At 29.9% G+C, this 25,767-nt stretch overlaps 2 protein-coding genes across 5 annotated transcripts; both read left to right on the top strand.

The window, feature by feature from the left end:
- Window positions 1-2,995: 2,995 nt before the first annotated feature.
- LOC113845942 (homogentisate phytyltransferase 1, chloroplastic-like) lies at window positions 2,996-7,071 on the top strand. 3 transcript variants are annotated; one of them, XM_027473677.1, is made up of 12 exons: window positions 2,996-3,160; window positions 3,342-3,619; window positions 3,761-3,844; window positions 3,944-4,018; window positions 4,418-4,501; window positions 4,599-4,688; window positions 5,210-5,311; window positions 5,532-5,627; window positions 5,724-5,795; window positions 5,877-5,972; window positions 6,398-6,502; window positions 6,768-7,071. In XM_027473677.1, exons 1-12 carry the CDS (start codon window positions 3,109-3,111, stop codon window positions 6,807-6,809), a joined length of 1,176 nt encoding a protein of 391 aa, XP_027329478.1. In that variant the 5' UTR covers window positions 2,996-3,108; the 3' UTR covers window positions 6,810-7,071. The 3 variants fall into 3 exon arrangements, with proteins under 3 accessions (XP_027329478.1, XP_027329480.1, XP_027329479.1); XM_027473679.1 differs by lacking the exon at window positions 6,768-7,071 and having other exon boundaries at window positions 6,453-6,485; XM_027473678.1 differs by lacking the exons at window positions 6,398-6,502; window positions 6,768-7,071 and adding an exon at window positions 6,044-6,234.
- A 10,629-nt stretch (window positions 7,072-17,700) lies between these two features.
- On the top strand, window positions 17,701-25,291 carry LOC113846150 (plasma membrane ATPase 4-like). Of its 2 annotated transcripts, XM_027474099.1 has the most exons (16): window positions 17,701-17,941; window positions 20,492-20,611; window positions 20,701-20,937; window positions 21,154-21,915; window positions 22,019-22,141; window positions 22,228-22,332; window positions 22,426-22,570; window positions 22,667-22,831; window positions 22,946-23,184; window positions 23,275-23,307; window positions 23,408-23,489; window positions 23,601-23,761; window positions 23,842-24,009; window positions 24,125-24,307; window positions 24,396-24,577; window positions 24,694-25,291. In XM_027474099.1, the coding sequence occupies exons 1-16, from the start codon at window positions 17,885-17,887 to the stop codon at window positions 24,788-24,790; spliced, it is 2,859 nt and encodes a 952-aa protein (XP_027329900.1). In that variant the 5' UTR covers window positions 17,701-17,884; the 3' UTR covers window positions 24,791-25,291. The 2 variants fall into 2 exon arrangements, with proteins under 2 accessions (XP_027329900.1, XP_027329899.1); XM_027474098.1 differs by having other exon boundaries at window positions 17,832-17,941; window positions 22,667-23,184; window positions 24,694-25,170.
- Window positions 25,292-25,767: the final 476 nt, after the last annotated feature.

Genomic DNA, 25,767 nt, shown 5'->3' with positions numbered 1-25,767 from the left:
TATATTTCATTCAATCAAATATTGTTGTATGAGCAAAATTTGTTAATTTTATAATAATAAGAATAATATAAAAATCACATTTATAATGTATTCTAATTATTAATAATGTGAAAACAAATTACAGTGACAGTATATCAAATTTTATATATGTTTTAATTTATGTTCTGTCACATTTTATATATGTGTGTTTTGTATAACATACGGGTAATTCATTATTCAGCTGTCATTTTATATGATTTTTTTATAAATAAATAAATTAATATTCACTAAATAAATAATATATGTGCTGAATGTTAAAATGGAAGATGTATGAAAGGTTATGTGGGGGACAAATTCACTAACTTGAAGGCAACAATTTGACAAGTCTACCATTCCAAAGTTAATACAAATTCCGAGGACGTGATCCTAGAAAAAAAAAAATCAAAGGTGAAAAGGGTCCAATCCTACATCGACCAAAATTTACATGTCTCAAAAAGGAATTAATTAGTGTCAATAATTTGTGTTTAGTGTATATTAGAACGTTGGCAACGGGCTTAGAAGGGTTCAAAAATGTTTCCAATAGATAAAAAGAAATGTTAAAAAAAATAGGTTGATTTTTATTTAAATATTTTATAAACTTTTTTTTTAAAATTTGTATGAATTAATAATATATTACATTTTTATCATATTTTTGTTAATTATTGAATAAAATATTGATATCAAAAATTTATTTTAGACAATTACAAAACAGAGACTAAATTAAAACTGCACATAAATTAAAATACAAGAACTAAAAGTATATCTAAAGCTTTTATTGAGCTTTCCCTTCCATTAAAATTCTTTTTATTTATTCCAAAGGGATGTGTCAAAGGTGTAGTAAAAAATAAATTTTCACCATTTACGTGAATAATTATATTCTCAAGTTCAATCTCTTCTTTAAAACTAGTTTTCAACATGAAAATTTTGAACTTTTTAGTCTAATTAAAATAAAATCATCGATAATGTCATTTTTAATTTTCATTTATTTTATATGAAATCTTAGTTCTTTTCATGGCCTTAAATGGTTGGTAACATTGAAGATTGAATCACTTTTTGTTTTGGAATATCAAGAATCAATAACGAATAGGATGAAAATAGAGTGCGATGAGAACAGAAAATTATATTAAACCTGAAAAAATAAGGCTAAGGCTAGACAATCAGGTTATGGGGGAGTTTATTGATATTTATGCAATTCCTATTAAACACTACAAGCCATCGCTGTCTTTCAGTCTTTCTCAGATTGTAATGTCATGCTTGAATTTATGGCAACAGTTTACTCTCAGCTCTATTGGATTAGATTGTATTACAAGTAACTCAAGTTCTTAGGTTCTACTGCGATTGGTACCTCATTTTTGGATCTGTCTTTTCCTCCAAACTCTAATTAAGCTTACTTTATTCAATTTAATCATTGATAGATTATTATTTAAAAATACTAAATTTGATTACTAATAATATTTTTTATGCAAAAATGTTTTTAATATAAACAATAATATCTTTGTTCTATTTAATTAATTTTGTTTTGTTTGCCTTTTAAATATTAAAATTTATTTAACTTGACAAATTCTTTGTTTTTGTTTCTTGGGGCGTCCATGGCAAGAAAAGTAATACATAGGACAAAGATACGCCATAAAAGGCTTCGTTATCATTTTGAAGTCAAAAGCCTTCACTATCAAAATGCATGATTGGCCAAGTTCTCACGGAAGAGGAGTTCCACGAGGTTACGGGTTTATATTAATGGCGATCAACACTTTCAAACAATTAAGCGAAGGCATGATCCTTTAATCGTAAAAATTAAAATCATAATAGTATTAATCAGTGCTTAGATTAACAAAATCGTAAATAATTATTATCATTATATATCATGTGTATCGAACTTCACATAAAAAATCGGGTAAAATTTTGTATGTATTTTTCTCTTAATAAATATTAGATAAGTTGAGTTTTATAAAATTAATGGAGTTTTTTTTTATTACATATCCCAAAACATAGTGTTAAATATTAAATGCATTAAATTACTTAAAAACATTAAATATTTTTTAATGGAATTTTTACTTTTCAGGTTTTATCATATTACATGTACATATATAATTTTTTCTAAAATCAATAAAAACAATATAGACACACAGATCTTGCCCAACTAATTATTTACACAAGAGAATCATTGTACTAGAAAATGTTGTTTTTTTTCCTTAGCCTAAAGACTTGTATGAAATTAATGAACACAAGAGACTAAACGGCCAAGTCTCAAAACACTCAATAGTTTTTATCAAATAGACATTTTAAAACTAAAAAACGAAATGCATTAAATATGAAAATAACCCTACACCTGCACTGTCAAAGGGTGTGTGTGTTTATTAACTAAATACAGTTAAGTTATTACATGAAAATTTATTGTAGTGATTTAAACATTAATTTTGTTAACATTGAATTTAAATATATAATGAAAAATTACTATTTTTAATCTTTAATCTTGAGTTAAAGTCAATAAATTTTCTTTAAATTAAATGTGTCTATTATCACTTTTAAATATTTATATCAAAGTTATAATTTTTTAAATATATTCAAGAGCACATATTAAAATTTTAAAAATACTTTTTTTTCAAAAATAAAATTAATTTTATTTTAAATTAATAAACAACATTCAACTCATAATTTTTTTATAATAATTAATATCTAATCATTCTTAACCTTTAATCTTAAACACATTTAAAAAATTATATAAATAAAAATTACTTAAATAAAAATAATCATGACAGAGGTGACAAATGACGATTCTTAAAGATTTAGTTGAATTTAGCAATTCAGTGCAGAGCGTGAAAAACGGCATGCATTGAAGTTAAGAGGAAATGGGAAGAGAGTAATAGTATTAGTTGAGTAGGTAAGAGAATCTCAGTATTTAGATGAGACGTGGCATCCTACTGTACCTTCTTTCAGAAAGTGACCTGTATATGTATTTCGAAAAAAAAAATCTGATTTTGGTATCTTTCACTTTGCACTTTGCAGTGAGGGAAGAGAAAAGGAAGGAAGTGAAAGTGTGTGTTGGTGGGTTCATATGAAAGTGAAGTAAATTCTGACCCAGCAACGGTATTAATGGATTCGCTGCTTCTTCGATCTTTTCCTAATGTCCCTTCAATCACCACTCGTATGTCTCCTTCTTCAATCTAAATGCTCTTATCATTGCATTCAATTTGTAAGCTAATTAAAATGCAACATTTCCATAAGTATTTTCTTTACCTTTGATTCATTATAAAGGGATAAACAAATTTTACTTTTGATTCTGTGTGGTCACTGATTTTAACATTCTACCTTTGGTGCTGCTCTAGGTTCTTATGCACCCAAAGCTTCATGGCACAAAAGGAAAATCCAAAAAGAATGTAATTTTTTGCGGTTTCGATGCCCAAGTTTCAACTATCATTACCGTGGGATTGAGGGAGGGTCTACATCTCAAGAATGCAATAGAAAATATGCTGTGAAAGCTTCCTCTGGACAATCTTTTGAATCTCAATCTCAATCTTTTCATTCAAAACCCATTTTGGACGCTGTCAGAAATTCCTTGGATGCTTTCTACAGATTTTCCAGGCCACACACTGTTATTGGCACGGTTAAGTTCAAGCTTTTCTAGAATTACTCTTCGAAAGAATCCTCAAATGCTTAGTATAGTTCGTTTGTATGAATCACTTTTATGGATAAATGTAATATTCTGAAGGTTTTAAAAGGGCTTTCTTTATTTGTGTTTTGGCAGGCACTGAGCATAATTTCTGTGTCTCTCCTTGCAGTGGAGAAATTATCAGATATATCTCTACCATTTTTTACTGGTTTGTTGGAGGTGAGACCCTAAATATGCTTTTTCTCTTTAATATAGCCGAGTGCTCCCCCCTCTAATTTTGCTAATATTTTGAGTTTTTTTTTTTTTAATATGTTTCAGGCTGTTGTTGCTGCCCTGTTTATGAATATTTATATCGTTGGTTTGAATCAATTGTCTGATGTTGAAATAGATAAGGTATGAAACTTCCCAAAAGAAGTAAACAATCTGCATAGCTCATAATTTTATTTTATTTTGGTGTGGTTTTCAGACTTCTGCATTGTTCCAATAATTAAAATGTTTAAATGATAGTCACAGAATTACTGTCTGGTTCATCTGAAGTATGATATTCAGAGACGTATAGACTAGGTGCATACAAGAATCTCTGTGCTCACAAGCACTATTTGAGCAGTTTCTAATTTTGACCACCAAAATCTCTGGTTTATATATTAGTTTATTAAGCTTCTCCGATTGCTGTAGCCTTTGATATGGTCAATAATAGTGCAACCTCTTACAGCTTACAAACTTCTTCAGAGGAACTAGCAACTATCATATGGGTTGTCTTATTATTGATCTGTGCTATGTGTTTTACTGCAGATAAACAAGCCATATCTTCCATTGGCATCCGGGGAATATTCCTTTGGAACTGGTGTCATTATTGTTGCATCTTTTTCCATTCTGGTACCATATTGATTCATTCTCTTTTTCAATGATATTTTTCAAGACAAGTGTTTACCGACAGGGGGAAGGAGGCTTATTGTCTTATTCTCTTCTACAGAGTTTTTGGCTTGGCTGGATTGTAGGTTCCTGGCCATTGTTTTGGGCTCTGTTTGTTAGTTTTGTGCTAGGGACTGCTTATTCAATCAATGTGAGTTATTTTGGATTGCACTTAAACTTCCTTTCTCCCCTCATATATTAAAGGCGTAGTTATGTAAAGGTTAGGATACTATGTCTTAAATTTGAAAATCTACATGAGCAGTATTGTTGTACTTATTCGGTCTCAGCATAATACTTGCATTTCAAATTTCTTGGCCATAAATGTAAGAATTGAAATTTTCTAACACTAGTAATAATGTTTGTTATCATGTGAGATTCATATTTTAGCGATAGCAATTAATCAAGTGATAAATTCTTAATACACTAATAGGAGAGTAGCTGTGCTGTCTGATATTGATTATGCTCAAATAAAAAAATTGTGTTTTTACTGGTATCGAATGATTCTGAATCTATTTCCACCATGTGTAATCTCTGATATAGTTTTTACTCTACCCTCATTCAATCCTGTGGGAAAATAGTGTCATATGTTTAGACTTAAATAAACTTCATTTAGGAAACTTATTTGATTGTGACGGCCTCACTTTTACGAACTTGTCTTTTGAAAAAATTCAGGTGCCCCTGTTGAGATGGAAGAGATTTGCATTGCTTGCAGCAATGTGCATTCTAGCTGTTCGGGCAGTAATAGTTCAACTTGCATTTTTTCTTCACATGCAGGTTTTCTCCTAGAGCTAATTATTCTTTTTAAAAATAAAGACTTTTAACTCTGGATTAATCTAACATGAAAGGGAAAAATGAAAGAAACAAGTGCATTTTAACAATAGTAGTGTTGGCAGTATGTTATGTGACAAGTTTGTCATAACTTTCCATTGATTCAATAAATATACATCCCTATGAAATTGGTGGATTTTGGTTGCTAACTCGTAACAATGTCCAGACTCACGTGTACAAGAGGGCTGCTGTCTTTTCGAGACCACTGATTTTCGCCACAGCATTTATGAGTTTCTTCTCTGTAGTTATAGCACTGTTTAAGGTAAAGGTCTTTAATTTTATAGAGTATGTGCTTGTATTCACAATCAAACTTTTGGTTCAATATATGTACTAATGTAAACTCCTGAATTTCATGTAGGATATACCTGACATTGAAGGAGATAGAATATTTGGCATTCAATCTTTTTCAGTACGTTTAGGTCAGAAGCCGGTATGTTCTTCCAATGCAAAATCTCAGCAAAATTGATTGCCCTCCTGTATCCCTTGTTTGTCTCTAACTACTCTTTGACAGGTATTCTGGACTTGTGTTTCCCTTCTTGAAATAGCTTATGGAGTTGCTCTCCTGGTGGGAGCAGCATCTCCTTGCCTCTGGAGCAAAATTGTGACGGTAATATGCTTATTAGTCATTACATGTATAGGTTGCAGTTATTAGAGTGCTGTATCCTTCCACTCAAGCAGTTATTGTTTTGTGCCAGGGTGCTGGGGATGGGTTGTGATTTTGTTTATTTAGCTTAGACTACCGAGTTGCAAGGAAGTTTATATATATACCGGCCTGCCCTCTCATACTCTATTTTTACTGTTTATTGGTTGGCTAATATCAACATTTTGTAAATTTATTAGTTTATGTCACTAGGAAATATGTCCATGTTGCAAAGAGTATTCCAAATTTTTAATCTTGATATTAGTGTCAAAGTTAAAATTGATATTTGAAGGAGGCATTATTTCAGAAGATAGCTTGGGTCAATCAAGTGAATGTAAACTAGTTTGAACATTTTTGCAATGCTTGAGATTTATTCTCTGCTAATGTTTTAGGGTCTGGGACACGCTGTTCTGGCTTCAATTCTCTGGTTTCGTGCCAAATCTGTAGATTTGAAAAGTAAAGCTTCCATAACTTCCTTCTACATGTTTATCTGGAAGGTAATTTATATGTATAACTATAGCTACAACCTATTTTGTGAACATGAATTTGTATGACTATTTTGGTGAACTTAGTCATATATTGGTCTAATTTTATATTCTGGTAAAAATATTCAACTTTGTTCAAAGCGCATGACACATGAGGGCATGAATTATTTCCAGTTTATCTGTACATTTATTTCCAAATTGTTTGCGCTAAATCCTCTGGCCTAGCACCTAAAAAGTGGAACATGATCCTGTATTGATAACTTGTTTCTTGATGCAGCTATTTTACGCAGAATACTTCCTCATTCCTTTTGTTAGATGATGTTGCAGCAACGTTGTTGACTTCGTAATTTGTTCTGTTTAATTAATTAAACGGTGCTGCCTTTGTCACAGGCCAGCATTGAGTCTCTACATTAGTTTTAAGGTTTTGGTTGGCATTGTAAATGAAGAATTATTTCTTTAGGGATGAATTTTGTTTTCGGTAGTTTCGCCAATAATTTTTCTTACCTATTATTACTATTAAAAAAACTGACAAACTCGTGCTTCAAGCAATATCATTTTTTTTTTCTTTTTTTTTAATGTCGTTATTTTGTTTTCTTTTTTCTCTTTTTAGGTCGGGTCCTTTTTTTCTTTGGCAGTCTCGTAATGTCATTGCATTCATGTAAATTGGATGGCTATCTGCTGTAAGCCCAAACTTCAAGAAAGTCTTGTGCACTACACTCACTCCAAATAAAATTATGAATTCACAAAAAGAAACTAAAATTATGAAAAGTGGGCATTATAACTATGCGTCCATGTCATTAAATTAAAGTCCCATTAACTAATAATACCAAGAAATTAATAATTCTCTTTTATTAAAAGTTATGTTTGGAGTATATTATTATAGATTTTCCACTTTTAAAACACCCAGTGTTGGCTTTGCTCAAGCATAAAAACCTCTAAAGCCAATTAGGTCCAACTCTAGCCCAGATTATGGACAGCATCATTGGGTTCAATTGCACATTGGTTTTAGTGTAATGCCTTTGTTTGATAAAGGTGCTTACTGTATAGACAAAGAACAAAAGTTTTTGAAAGGAAAGTGATTTGCATGAAATGAGCATGCTCCATGATGGAGATGGAGAAAGCTCTTCATTTGGGGACCTACAAAGGCAAGTATGAAACAGGGTACTCAAGGAAAGGGTGGTTGAAAAATTAATAAATAAAAAATTGCCCACACGAACGAAATAGTCATTGGTCATCAGGTTGGTCTCATATTCATATTTATTATCTGTAACTTGTGAGTTTGGTGTATTAATTTCCTTCTAAGAATTGTCAACTGACTCAGGGCCCTATATATATATATTTTTTTTTCATATATAATATATCTGTCAATATCCTTTTCCTCTTTTTTCAACTAATCTAGTGATCGCCTCCACATGAGTTTCACAAGGGGCAAAAGCCTGAAAAGAGTAATTTAGCCGTCTTCATTTTAGAGGATGAGTTCATGGGAAAAGCAATTTATAAGAGCAAAAAATTATTTATTTTTGGCTTATGGCATGTTCAGTGGGAATTCCTTTCCTTTCCCTTCAATGACAGAAAAGCCAACCTGTTATGTCATTTGTACGTCAATTGAGTTTAATCATATACCATTTGCCGCATTGCCAAAATAATTCCTAGGCTTGAAAATCTTGTGGACCCAATATCTATAAATAATAATAATAATAATAATAATAATAATAGCATATTGCTTCAATGGATTGATCATATTGTTATGTAACGTTTTTTTGCATTTCCACTTACGAATTGAGAGGCCCAATTGAAAGTAGGAGAAAAAAGAGGGGGCTGTGGTAGTGGAATATCTATATGGCATTAGCGGACAAGAAAGAAAATGGGCCACTTGGAAAAGTATATGCTATGTGCTTCTCACTTTCCCCAAAATTTTCAAAGTCGTATCTAGAAAATTGAAAATCAACGATCTTCAACAACTTCATTTCCTTTTCTTTTTACCCTCAATTTCTCTTCCTATATTCTAAACTATACCCATCAATTGAATAGTTCCATATCCGAACGGGGAATCTTCCAAAATGAAAAGTGGGTAATGAAATGACTCCAAAAGAGCATAGGCAGACAGAAATGAGTGCGTACACAATTACCCTGAAACTCTCATTTGACGTGCTTTGCTTTTTAGAGGCAATAACTCGCTCTTGGCTTTCATTTCTCTTTAATACTCTCTTTTTTTTATGAGACTATAGCTTCCTAAGTTAGGTTTGCAATGCCAGGGACAACTAATTAGGTCCAACAAAGGTACAAAAATACAACAAAGTACATTGACTTGGATGAATCCACCAAGTGGGTAACTTAAGAGTTAAGAGCATATTTGGAATTATGGATGTATGAGAAGCATATGTAACAAGAAAACACTCCATTTGCTATTGTTTTCCGTAAGAGGGGCAACCTGTGTGCGCCTTCTCATGTACCCAATGGTTAATTGTGAGTAATTTGAGGAGGTGTTGGATGAAAATGAGGTTAGGGGAGACCCAAAGGACACCCACCTTTCGTTGGTAAATTATCATTCTTGCATGGGAGCACGCATGATTAGATTTGGACCAAGAAAATTATACCTTTTGCTCACCGGAAAAATGAAAATTAAAGTGGTGATAAAAAAACCTAAAAGAATTAATAGACAAAAAATAAACTTGATACTAATTAAAAGTTTTCCTTTTTTATCTTTCCGAGAGTGAGTGATCTATGCTATATTAAGAAAAACAATGACAATTATGTAAATAAAATGTATTTACCTTCTTATATTCCGTACATCATCAAGTATTTAATTTGAGAGATTACTTTCTTTAAGTACATAATAAGGCACATAGCACAACACTATATAAATGATACCTACCCATCAAAGAATACCTGAACAAATAATGAATTTCATGTGAGATAGATATAAGCATTCGTCAATGGCATGTCTCCTCACATGCTTACATGTTAGTGTGTGAAGCAATCCAACTAATTAATTTTAACTGTGTATGCTACAATTAGAGCGTTGTTTCATGCGCGAGTCTCGGTGATTAAGCAAGAGTCATTTGTCTCTCTCACACACAAACGTACTAAAATTAAATGAATGTGAGCATCGAATTAAGCATATGTTCCCGGAATATGGTTCACGAATGATCTTGTTTTAGCACTCACTTCAATGGATTTCCTCAATATATAGTACAATTGACCATAATTGATGATTACTATTCAGAAGCATACATTCATAGCCGACCAAAACAAGTAAGCTTGAGTTTGACAGAATTATTAGCAAATTATGTGTGCATGTATATGGACTCTATGATTACATTTTTTTTCTGTTGTGACTTCGCTGTAATTTGTCATATTTGATTAGCTTCGGCCATGTTGGAACTAGGAACTAATCATTGATCATTGATCCTCCACTCTGTCAGCTTTGAAAGGGAGAGGGTGCTATTATTGGTTTAGATGTATAATTTAATTGAATTATCTTTCTTTTTGTTTCATGGTAATTGGATGACATATTTTGGTCAATTGTGCACGCATTAATTTATTTGTTAAAACCTAATCAAGAAAAGCATGTTTATGTCAAGATAAAGGTACTCATAAAAAACATCCAATTCATATATATTTCACACAAAGAAATTGAAAAGCTGACCATAACAGTTTTATCTTCTAACGTATATTAGTTCTCTTACAATTCATTGAAATCCTTTGCTTTGAACCGCAATTAGGCTGAGTTTATCATTTTGACTAGTAAACCTTGAAAACAAAGAATAAGGTAACTAAAGACTTTCATGATTTGTATAGGAATGGGTTGGTATGAATTAATTGTTTTTAAATAATACACAGAGAAGTCCATGTGGGCATCATCACCACCTTGACCGTGAGAAAGCCAATACAAAAACTAGTTGAACAAACGCCAAGCTTGGAAATTTTCACTCACAAACTCCACAAAAATGTTATCTTGATTTGTGGAAATTGCAAGAACATTTGCAAACGCCTGCTTGAGGCTTTCCTCATGCAACCACCCTCCCAAGTTAAAAGGAAATGCATTCATTGTTGTTTCTTTCATAATAAAAAAAAATGTTTCATTACACTTTAGTTTTTATATGTGATTATATCTTTTTAATTTTAATTATTTAAACTAAATATTTTATCCTAAAATTTCATTTAATAACAAAGAAGAATATAACAAAACCAATTGCAATTAAAAATAAAAACAAACATAAACTAAGGCATAGATTAATTAAATCAAATACCACTTGATAATGGTAAATAAAAGCGTGCCAGGGGTTCCTAGTCATGAAGTACCCTCTTTCTGAATATACGAAAGTCATAATTATTTGTCCCTCTGTCATGTCTATTACAAACAGCACTACAATATTAGTTTAAACTCAAAGTTGACCATTGAATTAATGAATGTGAAATGGTGATGCCTCTTTATACCAATTGAACTGCCTCCCCCATCTACTTCTTTGTTGTTCTATGCGTGTGGACTATCCCTCATTTATATAATAAATAAACCAATTTCAGATTAAGGAATCGATTATTTGTTATATTATGCTTTAAAATCTGAAATTAACAAAGTCAATAAAAAAATGCTCTGATGTTAATGAAAGAGTTCAACGCAAAGAAAATCACTGCGTCACAAAAACGTAGGTGTAACTAGAAATATGTTGTCATCTAGGGATTCCAAAAACAAAATGTGTGATTTAGAAATATTAGTATAACATAATCAATAAGACTTAATGTTAAACTTATAGTATTGATAATATTTGACTCCACTAAACTAGAGTCATTTTAAAGAGTAAAGATTAACAAAATAACGAAATTAAAATTGTAATTAAATACATACATTTATGTGATAAATTATATAATTATTCGAATTTTAATTGTTCATTTTTAATTAATGATTATATCTTTTAAAATAAATCTCACTTTAAAATCGCACCAACTATTATAAGTTCTTTTCTTTTTTTTTACCTTTTCTTTTTCATTTGATAAAAATTCTCAATGTAAAATTATTGAAATGAAAAAGAATAAAAGGAACAAGTTTAGATCCGCGCGAATATAAAATATTAAAATGGGATCTATCGAAAATAAATTAAAATTAATGTACGGATATATCACTTTAATTAATTACTTTATTTTCTATTCATTAAAAGAGTGTGTACGTACCACATATAGACGTACGTCTAGCAATTTTTTTTTCAACCAATAACTCTTTGGAGATTAATTAAATATAAATAAATTAAACATGTAAGGTAGTTGAGATAAATGTAGCATATTACTTTCCACTCTGTTCATGAATATTTTTTAATAGCAAAAAATTATAAAGTTTTTATATTTTAAAAAATTACACTTTCATTTACGCAAAAAATTAATATGCATTATATTTTAATACAGATCAATCTATATATTTTTTAAAAAAAATCTCTTTCTGTAACTTTCAGCATAACAGCTAATTTTAAATCATCGTATCAAATTCAGAAAACATCAACATAAATTAAATGATTTTTAAATGAATTTTTGAAATCAATTGATGGACTATTTAAAATTTTATTCCATCTTTTAAAGATTAAAATTAATAAAAGGATTATTAAAATTAGTTAGTAGTTATGTTTTAAATCAACGTAGAGAGAAAAAACTTGTTTGTGGTTTTACTCACCGATGTTAACAGGTTTATTTACATTAAAAAGAAAATGTAAGATTTTGTCTGGTAAAAAAGGAGTGTTATTTTTAAAATGTTTTTTTAATCATATGTTCCAAATAAATAGATTATAGACGGGACATTAATATTTTAAATTGCCTTAAAAATAATCCTTAAATGGTTTTTGTTTTCAACGGTTAATATTTTATTTTATAATGTGATTCTTTGTTTATTTTTCACCAGGTGTAAAGGATAAAAAAATGCATATGGATTTTCAAATTTTAGTTATTTTCAATTATAAATACTTTTTAAATAAATTGAATATAAACAGTTTTAATTGATGAAAATTTTCAAAACCTTGAGTCTTAATTATCACCAAAATTAGAAGCGGAATTTATTCAAGAAAAAGGAAATGATTTTATTAAATTCATATAAATAATTTATTGGGTAAATTTAGAAATTTTATATGAGAAAAAAGTATTATAAAAATATTGAAATTCATGGTACCGTAAACTTGTACATTGACAAATAATTATGACAGATATTTAACAATTTTTAAAATTAAATATAAATATTATTTAATTTTATCAATTTTTTATTTTAATATTTATGACTGAATTTAAGTATAAAAAGGTATTTTTTTTCTAAAAAATTATTTATTACATTAGATTATTACTTTTTAAAAATATATTTGCTATTTTTTAATACTTAAACTCAAATTTAAATGACAATATGAACAAAATTAATAAGTCATTATATGCAAAGTGATTATGATAATATTATATTTTTTAAAGGACAAATTTTAAATGTACTAGCTACTATTTGCGTTATTCTTTCGTGAGGAGTAAAGTTTTTACTTTAGTAATGTGTATTGATATTTAATGATACACCTTTAATGCAAACTTTTATATGTTATCAAAATAAAATTTTAAGTTTAATTAGAAAATAACATTAATAATATCTATAAAATGCATCTAACTTTTGTTCATTAAAAAATTGTTAGACACACATTTTTAATTTTAATTAAAAACTATTAAAAATAAAAAAATAATAATTTGTATTCATACTTTTATAATTTTTAATAAATTTTATTCAATGATTTAAAACATATTAACAAATATTATAAAATAAATTACTAACCCTCCTTTAACATTTTTCATAAAATTTTGCCCGTTTCAAACTCATAAATTATAGAATAACCATTAGATTTATTGAAAATGCAAATTCATTTTCTATCTTTTCTTGGTACTATTGACTATTGTTGCTGCGTGCACATGAGAGGTTGGAAAATGATAAGTATGGTAACTGAAAAAGTTATAGAAAATTTAAATCATATGAAGTTATGGCATGCATGCAATTAATCACACACAAAAAGTATATAATAAATAATTTATTAAAATACACTAAAACTATAAGATTAAATATATTTTTATGCTTTTTAAAAAATATTATTTAATTAATATTAGTTTTTTCAATCTTTTTTATAAAAAAACAAAATGCTAAATCACCATTATTAAAGAAAGTAATTTAATATGTTATGCTTTTTATAAATATAAATTTTATTCTAAAAATATTCATAATATTAAATGATGTAATTAATAATTTATATATTTAATTATACTAATAAAAAAATATTTGATAATTAATGTATTTTAAATTTATTATTTATTTTTATAATAAAAATTAAAAAATTTATTTTATTTTTTATAAAAAGGATGGAGAGAATATTTCCTGAAGTCAAAAGGATGCGATGCAAACGTGCGTTGAAGCAAAAGGGAGGCGGCCATGTTCCCAATTTCTCATAGGGACGACAATTTGGTTCCCTTTATATGGACTGTAAATAGGAAAATAATTTAGTATAGTATTTTAAATTTTTTAAACTTTATATTCTCTTATAATTAAAATTTTATATTGATAGAGTTTGTATAAAAAATTAACATAATATAAAATTCTAACTTTATGAGACTAACTTATATACCTTTTGAAAAAAAAAGCCAGTAAAAAACAATACCCTTTTGAAGGAGCACAAGTCACATACGATGGGCTTGCGCGCATCTGATTCTGATAGATCAACGGTAGAGTGGGTAGCGGTAGCATTGGAGTAATACGAAGTGCTTGCATGGTAGTACTTTCTATTACATATTTTAAAATAATTATTTTAAAAATATATAGAAAAATATGCAATAAATTTTATTTTTAATTCAATTAGCCTCTTTCATAGTTTAAATAAAAAATTACTAATAATAAAAAACACACTGTTAAAAAATGTTTTGGAATAGTTCATAATAATGGAGTGAAGCAAAGTGACTCGTGTGAATATGCTGCATTGAATTTCTTCAGCGCAGATATGAGTGGGGCCCACGTACCCTCCATTATTGTACATTAAACCTCTCAATTCGCCTTGTCGACCAACTCCGTTTCGGGTCAATCTCTCCCGTTGTTTCAGTTTTTTAATCTCGGTTTATGTTTAAATAAGAGTTAAAAAGTTATTATTAAGAATTGCAATATTTAATGTTATTTATTGATTCAATAATATATTTATTTTATTAATTTAATAAAAATTTATTATAAATTTGTAAATACACATTAAAAATATTTTTATTTTAGTATTTAAATATTTACAAAATATTTTAATAAATTATCATTACCTTTTAAATAGTTCAATTTATTATTAGTGTACAAAATTTATATTATTAGTCAATTAAAATACATTAATAGTATAATTTTTATTATTAAATTTTATATTAATATAACAATATATGATTAAATAATAATATAAAAAATACTAAATTCTAAAATTAAAATTAATATTTTTATTGTATTTGCTTTTTACATATAAACTTTTTTCTAATTTAGGAATTGGATATAAAATTTCCCCTAAAATTAGTATCTCCGGAACATGAAAACATCATACAATCAACATTTAAAATCTTTTTAAAATTACGGTGAAACGTTAATTGTCTATATATGGGTGAGGTGCAGTTTTTTTAAAAAAATTTAGAGATTTACTCTAATTATGCAAATATTACTTCTAATGTTTTGAGATATGAAGATTGGGTCGATGGTAAAAAATGAAGATAGATAGATAATGGAACAAGAAAAGGTCGTTTAACTTGTAAAAGTAATTTTATGCTTTTGTAACTAAACGTATTATAAATATAGTATTATATCCTATTTTAACATGTTAATCTATTCGGCCACAAATTAATGATTTAAATAATTAATTAATTTAAAATAATTATATGTTAAATTACTCAACTCTTAAATTAGATAATTTTTACATTATCTTGTAAATTATAGCATATTTTATTACAATTCACACATAAAATAAATATTATTGTTAATTTTATATAAATGGATAATAGAATCAGTAATTTATTTTAAAAAAATAACATTATTTAAAAAATATAAAATATCTTCTAAAATTTACAAATATAGTAATAAGCACTTTTAAATTATTTAAAATGAAAAATTTCATTAAAAACAAAATCAAGTATTATATTAACAAACTTTTAAGAGTAGTCATTATGAATAATATAAATTTTTTTATAACATTAATTAATTAAAATATATAATAAATAAAAACGATTAGACAAACTATTATAAAATTAATATTTATATTAATATAATAATTTATAATTAAATGATAATATGTTTTTTATACTTTTAATTAAATTTTTTATTATTTTTAACTGTTTATTTTAAACAAATAAATATAAGAGTTTAACATCAATACACTATTAATGTAAATATATTTATATTATAAATTATGGTAGACACAACCTTTAAAAGTTAATAATTCTCAACATAATAATTTATAATTGAATAATAGTGTAAATATCTTTTTATTGTTAATATATATCAATTAAATTTTAAATTATATATTTTTATGATTTTTGACCAAATATGTAATAATATCGGTTAAATTTGTGTTTACATAGAGAAACTCATTAATTGACTTAAAAAAAATTTTTTTTTGGTAATTCTGAGTATCCGGGCTCAGTTTACTTTAAGGGGTGAATCAGAGTTCAAATCCAGATAATGGACAGTGAAATTTAGACATGAAAAGCAGCACTGGACGTAAATTATAAAGTAATTAATTTAATTATTGAATACAATTTATAAACTTGTTATTTCTGAAAGCCTCAAGCTCCCTAAATAGCTGATAATCATGTATAAATATAGTCAATAATCCAATCAAATTTTGAAGCAAAATATTCATAAATAAGTTGCTTTTATGTGCTTCAAAGGATCTTTCAAGCGGTCCCTACATGATCCATGTCACTTTTTCTCGTCAGAATCATCAGAAAATAGGAAAAAAAATATAATAAAAATCCCAATACAGAATTCATATTCATTGCATCACATATGGATGTAAATTTTTTTTTTGTTAAATTACAATGGCACCGCTACAATTGTATACTTTAATTACAATTCAAGTATAAATTTTCGTCATTATTTAATCATGTTTTAATATATCATCAATATTATTATTTTAAATTTATTTATTGTCATATATAAACTTTTTCTGATAAAGTGACAATCGGATAAAAGTCCGATTGATAAACGTCTTACAAATATTAATTAACAGACATTTAACCTATTTTATTAATATTTGTATTTTTTAAAAGTTAAAATACTAATTTGTTTGATATTATTGTTTATAAAATCCTGTTTTTATTAACCAATGGTCCATAGAACATTGATTAGTATTCATCTAAAACTCACTATAATATCAATGTGTGGTTACATAAGATGCTAGCTACTCTTTAATGTAATCTATTGTCTTCATTACGTATATGATTTTTTTACAAAACATTTACATTTCATAGAGCGTAAGAAGAATATATCTTGTGTGGTAAATACTGTTAGTAATTTATTTAATTAAAGAGATAAGATTTTAAAATAATAAGTCAAAACTTTAAATATTTAAAAAGAGATAATTTTTTTATTGGCAAAAAAGAGAGATAAATTTAAAATTTAACTTATTAAACAAAAAGAGGTTTTCAACTGAATACAATACATTAAAATTTGTATAAAAATTAAAATAAAAGACGAAAGCAAAAAAAAGAGAATGTTCTTATCCTCATGCTCTGTTTAACAGTGATAACCTTTATCAACATTTTCAAAAGTAAAACCCGAAATATTGTGATTTTAAAAATAACGTAAAATATTTGTATATCATCAAAACACATTATCTTTATTATAAGACGTGTACAAAGTTTAATATTTTAAAAAGAGATAATTGTATTTTTTTTAATGGAAAAAGAGAGAGATAATATTTTAAAATTTATTTGAATAAATTTAATTATTAATTCAATATTTTAAAAAACTTATTAAATCAATACTTAATTAAATAAGTAGCTATTTAAATATACTCACATAAAAAAGACATTTTTAATTGAATACAATACATTAAAATTTTAAACCGTATAAAATTAAATTTAAAAATAAAATGAAAGTGAAAAAACTGAGTGATGGTCACTTATGAATCTTAGCAAATACTACTATTAAACAGTGATAAACTTGATGAAGGATTAACGTAAAAGATTATTATATTACAGTGAAAGATTTAGAAGTCCAAGGCACGAGATTGGTCAACATCATAATTGTGTAGGAATTCTGAGTCTTAATTGTGAGGCCCCTTTTGGCTATAAAAGCACAGCTCAGTGCCTCTTTTCACATCCTCACCTTCTCCATCACTGCGCCACTCCTTTCTCTCTCCTCCGTTCATCTCTCTCTCAACAATCATGGCCAATGACAAGCCCATCAGCCTCGAGGAAATCAAGAACGAGACCGTTGATCTGGTATATTCCACCTCTCTCTCTCTCTCTTTTCATGCGTGTTTTCCTGTTTTTATTTTTCCATTCGCTTCTCCTTCCTTAATCGCTTTTCAAATCACATGGATTTTCCTTAACCTCGTTTAGTAATAACTCTGGTTTCGGAGTTTGTAAGATAGGAGCAAAAAGGTCTGAGTTTTTATTAACTTCTTATAAACTCATTTTTGTTAATTCTGGTTCTCCCTTCTTTCTCTTCTCATTCCTTTTCCCCGGTTTAACTTATCTGCTTTCTCAGTTCACTTGAATCATCGGTATGTGTTTGGAATTTTTTTTCAAATTAAAAAAAGAAGTTAAAGTAGGGGTTTAATTTCTTAATGGGATTAGCATAACACGAAAAGGGAATTAAAAATAAAGAAATTATTATCTTCTGATATAACTCTGTCTGTTACGTTGAGGGGAAAAATTAAGGAATCAACTTGTAGAGGGGTCTGAGTTTAGGTGAGGCCACATGCTCCGAAAGGGACACGGTATGATTCCAAAAGCAACCCGCAATTACAGGATGCTATATTTTCTCAAAAAATTTCCCTTTCATTTTTTAACTTTCAAACACAGCACTTTCAGATAATTTTATCTACTTTAGTATTCATTTATAAACTAAAGTAATTTTTTTATAATATATATTTACTTTTACTTTATATCAATTTAATTTTTTATCACTTCCTTTTTAATTTGATTTAATACAATAAAGTATTTCTTTCAATTTTAAAATTATTTATTAAAAATTTTGTTTTAATTTAATAATACTCATGTAGTGCACCAAAAAATTATTAATCTTGTAAACTACTGATTATATTAATGTTTTAAATACTTTAATCTCTCAGTCAGTTTTTTAATGGTCTGAAACGTTACGTTAATTTTCAAAATTTAGGCTATAAAATATTCTCGTGTCAGTGCTTTTATAGTTATCGACTGATGCCAATAATAATAATATATTTTTAGAGAATTAAAATAACAATACAATGTTACTTAATTTTTTCGAGAAATGAATTTTAAAAGCTTCACTCAATTTTTATTTCATTTTTTGTGAATCTTAATGTGTTATAACATGTTTATATTCGTATTTAAATGAATATGAATTTATGTTTTCTCAAAATTTAGAAAATAATTTTTTATTGTGTACCTTATTAAACACGCTCTATATTTTTCTCATTTGTCAAGGGTGTGTAGTGTGTACATGTGATTATTTTCTATACCTATCATCTGTCTCTTTCTATGTCTGCGCCGTGTTTGGCAGGAGGGAATTTTAAGTACTTTTCCGTGGTACTTTCGGCCCCCCATTTTTTTTCTTCGCTTCTGCGCATCATCCTGCTCATTGATGAACGGTTTCCATAGTAACTCTTACATTTATCATTTAACGATTCTGAATACTCAGTTCTGACACAAATAGGGTCCACACCACAAGAGTAGCTTTTTCACTTTTTCTAAATGTCCAATTTGCCCTCCACCTCTCTTCCAATTTTCGACTAGACCTTCCATTGTGTGTCTATGGAGGGTACCGCATACCAAATAAAAAAATTCATTAAAAGTATAATAATATTTCTATTAATTTGTTTAATTATTTGAATACAAAGTTAATTTTGGCGTTAATCCAAGGCGGTGCAAGGTGTTACACATGAACATGGGGATCGTTGTAATGTTCAGTCTGACACATACCTTTTGGGGTGTGTCAGTCAACGCTTTTGTGATTGCTGGCGTCTGAGGAACGCGAGCCACTGGTCGTGAATCACGCTCCCTTGGGACCTGTTTGGCTTTTATGTTATATCTTTCTAATTCAACAGTTGTCCGTTGCAGTTGCATACTGCTGACTTTTGCAATCAGAATCAGCGTTGAAATAGAAAGCTAAGTTTTGAAAATAAATTTGCTTCCCTTTTTGGCGCTCGTAAATCAAAATGATTCTGTTTCTATAAATTAATTGTTAAAAGCAGAAACTTGTTTATTCTCTTGGAACAACATGGCTATTTCTGATTTAATGGTTTCTTAAAGATTTCTTGTTAACAACAAATCTGGTTTTAATTATTTTGTAAGATATTGTCTAAATAGATCTGCATTCCTACTTTTATCTTTGTTGCCTTTTACATATCTTACTATTAACATTTTTTTTTTGGGTTTAAGGACTGATTTTAAGCATTTAAACGTGGTAGGGTTTTATTAAAAAAAATATTAATAAAATATTTTTACTTCTGAATGTTTAAAATGATGTTAACATTTTCTTTTTTATATTATTATATTCCTGTATTTTGTTATTTTTTTTTTTGTTGGTACGTCAATATTGTCAAAATATGGAAGATAAGTAATTTGATGTAGCAAAATAAGTTTGAAATGCAACTCAAGTATAGAAAAGCAACTCCACGTCTAAACCTCAAGTATAAAAAATCTTAAATCTCATTGTTATTGCATTCATAAATTTTTTACTTTAAAAAATAAGCAATTGCTAAATGGTAGTCAAGAAGTGATTCAATTTGCTGCATTATTATGCATGTAGGAAATGTACTAAGGAATTCATTTGTTAATTCACAGGAACGTATTCCTATTGAGGAAGTGTTTCAGCAATTGAAATGTACGAGAGAAGGATTGTCATCGGACGAAGGAGCCAACCGGCTTCAGATATTTGGGCCAAACAAGCTAGAGGAGAAAAAGGTTCCTTTCTCTATGATGCATTGGCTAATTATCTCTAAGACACAATTATTAAATGCAAATGCTGATTGTTAACAATTTTAATGATATAGGAAAGCAAAATACTGAAGTTTCTTGGGTTCATGTGGAATCCTCTGTCATGGGTCATGGAAGCTGCTGCTTTGATGGCAATTGCTCTTGCAAATGGTGATGGCAAGCCCCCAGATTGGCAAGATTTTGTGGGTATTGTGTGTTTGTTGCTGATCAACTCAACTATCAGTTTTATTGAAGAAAATAATGCTGGTAATGCTGCTGCTGCTCTTATGGCTGGTCTTGCTCCTAAGACAAAGGTATGTTAGGCTAAGACTAAGAGAATATCTGTACTTTGTAACTATGAATAAGAGTTCTTACATCTCATTTACTGAAAAACAAAACTAATTGGTCATGACTATGAACTTTAAAGTCAAGGTTTTGTTGTAAGGTTATATACTATGGAGCTGTTTGGACAATTATAAGTAACAAATTTAAGCTTGTTTTAGTGACTGACTGAATTCTCATCATTGCAGGTTCTTAGAGATGGTAAATGGACTGAGCAAGAAGCTTCAATTCTTGTCCCTGGAGACATCATTAGCATCAAACTTGGAGATATCATTCCTGCTGATGCTCGTCTTCTGGAGGGCGATCCATTGAAGGTTGATCAATCTGCTTTGACTGGAGAGTCCCTTCCTGTGACTAGGAGTCCTGGGGATGAAGTTTTCTCTGGATCAACTTGTAAACAAGGTGAAATTGAAGCTGTTGTGATTGCAACTGGTGTCCACACATTTTTTGGAAAAGCAGCTCATCTGGTGGATAGTACTAACCAAGTTGGACATTTCCAGAAAGTGCTTACTGCAATTGGAAACTTCTGTATTTGTTCAATTGCAGTTGGTATGCTTGCTGAGATCATAGTCATGTACCCAATTCAGCACCGCAAGTACAGAGACGGAATTGACAACCTTTTGGTTCTCTTGATTGGAGGAATTCCTATTGCCATGCCCACTGTGTTGTCTGTTACAATGGCCATTGGTTCTCACAGGCTCTCTCAGCAAGGTGCCATCACAAAGCGAATGACTGCCATTGAAGAAATGGCTGGTATGGATGTTCTTTGCAGTGACAAGACTGGTACACTCACACTTAACAAACTGAGTGTTGACAAGAACTTAATTGAGGTTTTTACAAAGGGTGTGGACAAGGAACACGTAATCCTTCTTGCTGCAAGGGCTTCCAGGACTGAAAACCAGGATGCAATAGATGCTGCCATTGTTGGAATGCTTGCTGATCCAAAAGAGGTTTAACTTCAGTTCTATTACTTCAATTACTATACTTCAGTTAATTGTTAGAAAAATGTTTAAGTGACTGATTGTTTTTAACAAATTTTTATGCCTTTTGCAGGCAAGGGCTGGGATAAGAGAGGTGCACTTCTTCCCATTCAATCCTGTTGACAAGAGAACTGCATTGACTTACATTGATGCTGAAGGAAATTGGCACCGGGCAAGCAAAGGTGCTCCTGAGCAGGTAACCTTGTAACTCAGTTTGTTCTGAGTAGTTAGTGAGATTTGTAGTTGCTCCATTGATGCTAATGAATTTTATTTGATGAACAGATCATGACCCTGTGTAACCTTAGGGAAGATGCAAAGAAGAAGGTCCATGGTATTATTGACAAGTTTGCGGACAGAGGGCTTCGTTCACTTGCTGTTGCTAGACAGGTTTTTATGACTAGTCTTCATGTTTGAATTTTGGGTTGAAATTTTGCACTTCCTTTCACTAAACTCATTGGTCCTTCTGTGCTACTATTGCAGGAAGTTCCGGAGAAAACAAAAGAAAGCGCCGGTGGTCCATGGCAATTTGTTGGTTTGTTGCCACTGTTTGACCCCCCTAGACATGACAGTGCTGAAACTATTCGTAGAGCTCTACATCTTGGTGTCAATGTCAAAATGATTACCGGTAACTGATCTAACTCTTTCCCCCTTGCTTTTTCAGAAAGAGTCTCTCTCTTTTATCAAACATCCTCGATATCCTGAGTTTTGTTCTATTTTCTAGGTGATCAACTTGCTATAGGTAAGGAAACTGGCCGAAGACTTGGGATGGGAACTAATATGTACCCATCTGCTTCATTGCTTGGTCAAGACAAAGATGCAAATATTGCTGCACTTCCAGTTGAAGAGCTGATTGAGAAGGCTGATGGATTTGCTGGAGTATTTCCAGGTTCACACTCCTTGCTAGTTCACAATGATTTATTTTTCCTTTCCTTTTCTTATTGTTCTTTGAAATGGTATACATTGTTCTGTCCTCATCATCTCCTATTTATTATGTCTTCAGAGCACAAATATGAAATTGTAAAGAAGTTGCAAGAGAGGAAGCACATTTGCGGAATGACTGGAGATGGTGTCAATGATGCTCCTGCTTTGAAGAAGGCTGATATTGGAATTGCTGTTGCTGATGCTACTGATGCTGCAAGAAGTGCTTCTGATATTGTTCTGACAGAACCTGGATTGAGTGTTATTATTAGTGCAGTCTTAACCAGTAGAGCTATTTTTCAGAGAATGAAGAACTACACGGTTGGTTGCTGTCTGCTTTTTTCATAAACATTCTCTTTTGATTTCATTGTTTCTAAATTAACACCTAGCTTTATTTTCTTTTTATGCCAGATATATGCTGTATCTATAACTATCCGTATAGTGGTAAGTGGATGATAACATTATGATTATATGTAATACATCATCATGATAATGAATGGGTGAATATTCATTAGTTTGCTTTCTCTTTTTTCTCTGAATGCAGTTTGGCTTCATGTTCATAGCCCTGATCTGGAAATTCGACTTCTCTCCTTTCATGGTTTTGATTATTGCCATTCTGAATGACGGTAAAGCTCTTAAGCTCTTATCAGATATTTCCCTGAATTACACTTGAATTAATTAAGTTGATCATGGTTATTGCCAATGGATGTCTGACACACTAATTTTCTTGCTATTAGGAACAATCATGACAATTTCAAAGGACAGGGTGAAGCCATCTCCCTTGCCTGATAGCTGGAAACTGCAAGAAATATTTGCTACTGGGATTGTTCTTGGAAGTTACTTGGCACTGATGACTGTCATATTCTTCTGGGCAATGAAAGAAACCGACTTCTTCCCTGTAAGAAATATTCAACTGGAATATACTCAAGTTCTTGTTTAGACTCATATAAATAACATATCCTTGATCATTTTTTGCAGGACAAGTTTGGAGTTAGACACCTGACACACGATGAAATGATGTCTGCTTTGTATTTACAAGTCAGTATAGTCAGCCAGGCTCTGATATTTGTAACCCGTTCTCGCAGCTGGTCCTTTGTTGAACGCCCTGGATTGCTATTAGTCGGTGCCTTCATTATTGCTCAGTTGGTAAGGATGATGCCTCATTTATTCTCCCAGAATTGTTTAGAGTCATGCAACCAAAACGTGTTCCAAATAGACAGTGGATGTTTTTTTTACAACTCATGCTCATATGGTCATGCAGATTGCCACAATCATAGCAGTATATGCTGACTGGGGCTTTGCAAAGGTCAAAGGAATTGGTTGGGGTTGGGCAGGAGTCATTTGGCTCTACAGTGTTGTCTTCTATGTTCCACTTGACTTGATGAAGTTTGCCATCCGTTACATATTGAGTGGCAAGGCTTGGTTAAACCTGCTAGAAAATAAGGTATTTGCTAATTACCTTTTTCTCTTTAATGTTGGAAGTTTTCATGAATAGTTCTGATATGAATTGTTGTTTCAAAAATGTGTTACAGACTGCCTTCACCACCAAGAAAGACTATGGTAAGGAGGAGAGGGAAGCCCAGTGGGCTCTTGCTCAGAGGACCCTGCATGGACTGCAACCCCCAGAAACTTCTGGTATTTTCAATGAGAAGAGCAGTTATAGAGAACTATCAGAGATTGCTGAGCAAGCCAAGAGAAGAGCTGAAGTTGCAAGGTAAGCAATCACACCCTTGAGTCCTTCACTTATGAAAATTACTATAATCACTATTATAGAAAGCTTTCAAGAGAAACTAATACATAAAATTTCTTTCTTTTCCACTACACTTTCAGGCTTCGTGAGCTTCACACACTTAAGGGACATGTTGAGTCTGTGGTGAAGCTGAAAGGTTTGGACATTGATACAATCCAGCAGCACTACACAGTTTGAGAAAACAGTAGACAATTGTAGATAGCAAAAGCACCCAAATTCAGTGGCATACCTCAAACAGAAAAAAGAGACAAAGATGTCTTTGCCTTTGATATATCTTTTCCAATTTGTTTACCCTTTTCCATGAATTTTCAGTTCTGGCTAAATGGATGTCTTTGATTTCTTTTTGATTCGATGATAGGGCCAAAAAATAGTGTTTAGTTTCAGTTCTTGCTTTTTTTTCCTTGCTTTCGTATAGCTTTGGGTGCTTACTCATTTCTGTGTTCTCAATTGTATGTCACAAGGTGGCAGTGATCAATCATGTTATGTCAATATTGGGATTTTTTAAATTTAGAGAAATAAGAGTATCTGGAAGTTTTTATCCGGCATCAAGCAAAATTTAAAACCATGAGTTGCTTTCAGTTTTATATAGTTGCTTACCTATAGCTATAGGAAACACTCATTAGAAAAGATAGTGTAATGAAGTAAAGGGATATTGTGCTTTTTATAAATGCTTACAGTTAAAGAAAATAGGAATATTGTGCTTACCAGTTGTTGTGTGGAGGGTATTATAAAAGTCTGACATATATTTCCTTCTTCCTTTGATGCATGAAGTTAACAAATTCCGAATTGATTTTCATGAAACATAAAGGGACACTTCCTTATTGGGCCGCTTGTGCAATTAAATATTCTCTCTTCAAGCCTTTCATTTCAATGACAAATTCCATTTCATGTTATAAAACGTGATTTAAAATTACGTTACATTCCTGGCCAAACGAGAACTTAGAACTTCGAAGTCACTTTAATGAATACCGATTAAATTTGTTTCCTCTTATAAGAATATGCTCGTGAGAGTATTATAAGTTATTACAAAATTAAGGGTTTTTCTGTATCTAAATTCTTTAATTAGCTTGTATAAATATCTTCTATCTATACGCAATTAGACACTTTTATTTAATCTCTCTTTAGTGGAGATATATGTCACAAGTAGTGAAGTT

Source organism: Abrus precatorius, unplaced genomic scaffold (assembly GCF_003935025.1).
Source record: "Abrus precatorius isolate BTA unplaced genomic scaffold, Abrus_2018 Scaffold8, whole genome shotgun sequence".
Taxonomy (NCBI): Eukaryota; Viridiplantae; Streptophyta; class Magnoliopsida; order Fabales; family Fabaceae; genus Abrus; species Abrus precatorius.
Note: the sequence above shows the minus strand (reverse complement) of the source record. Positions and strands in the feature narration are given on the sequence as shown.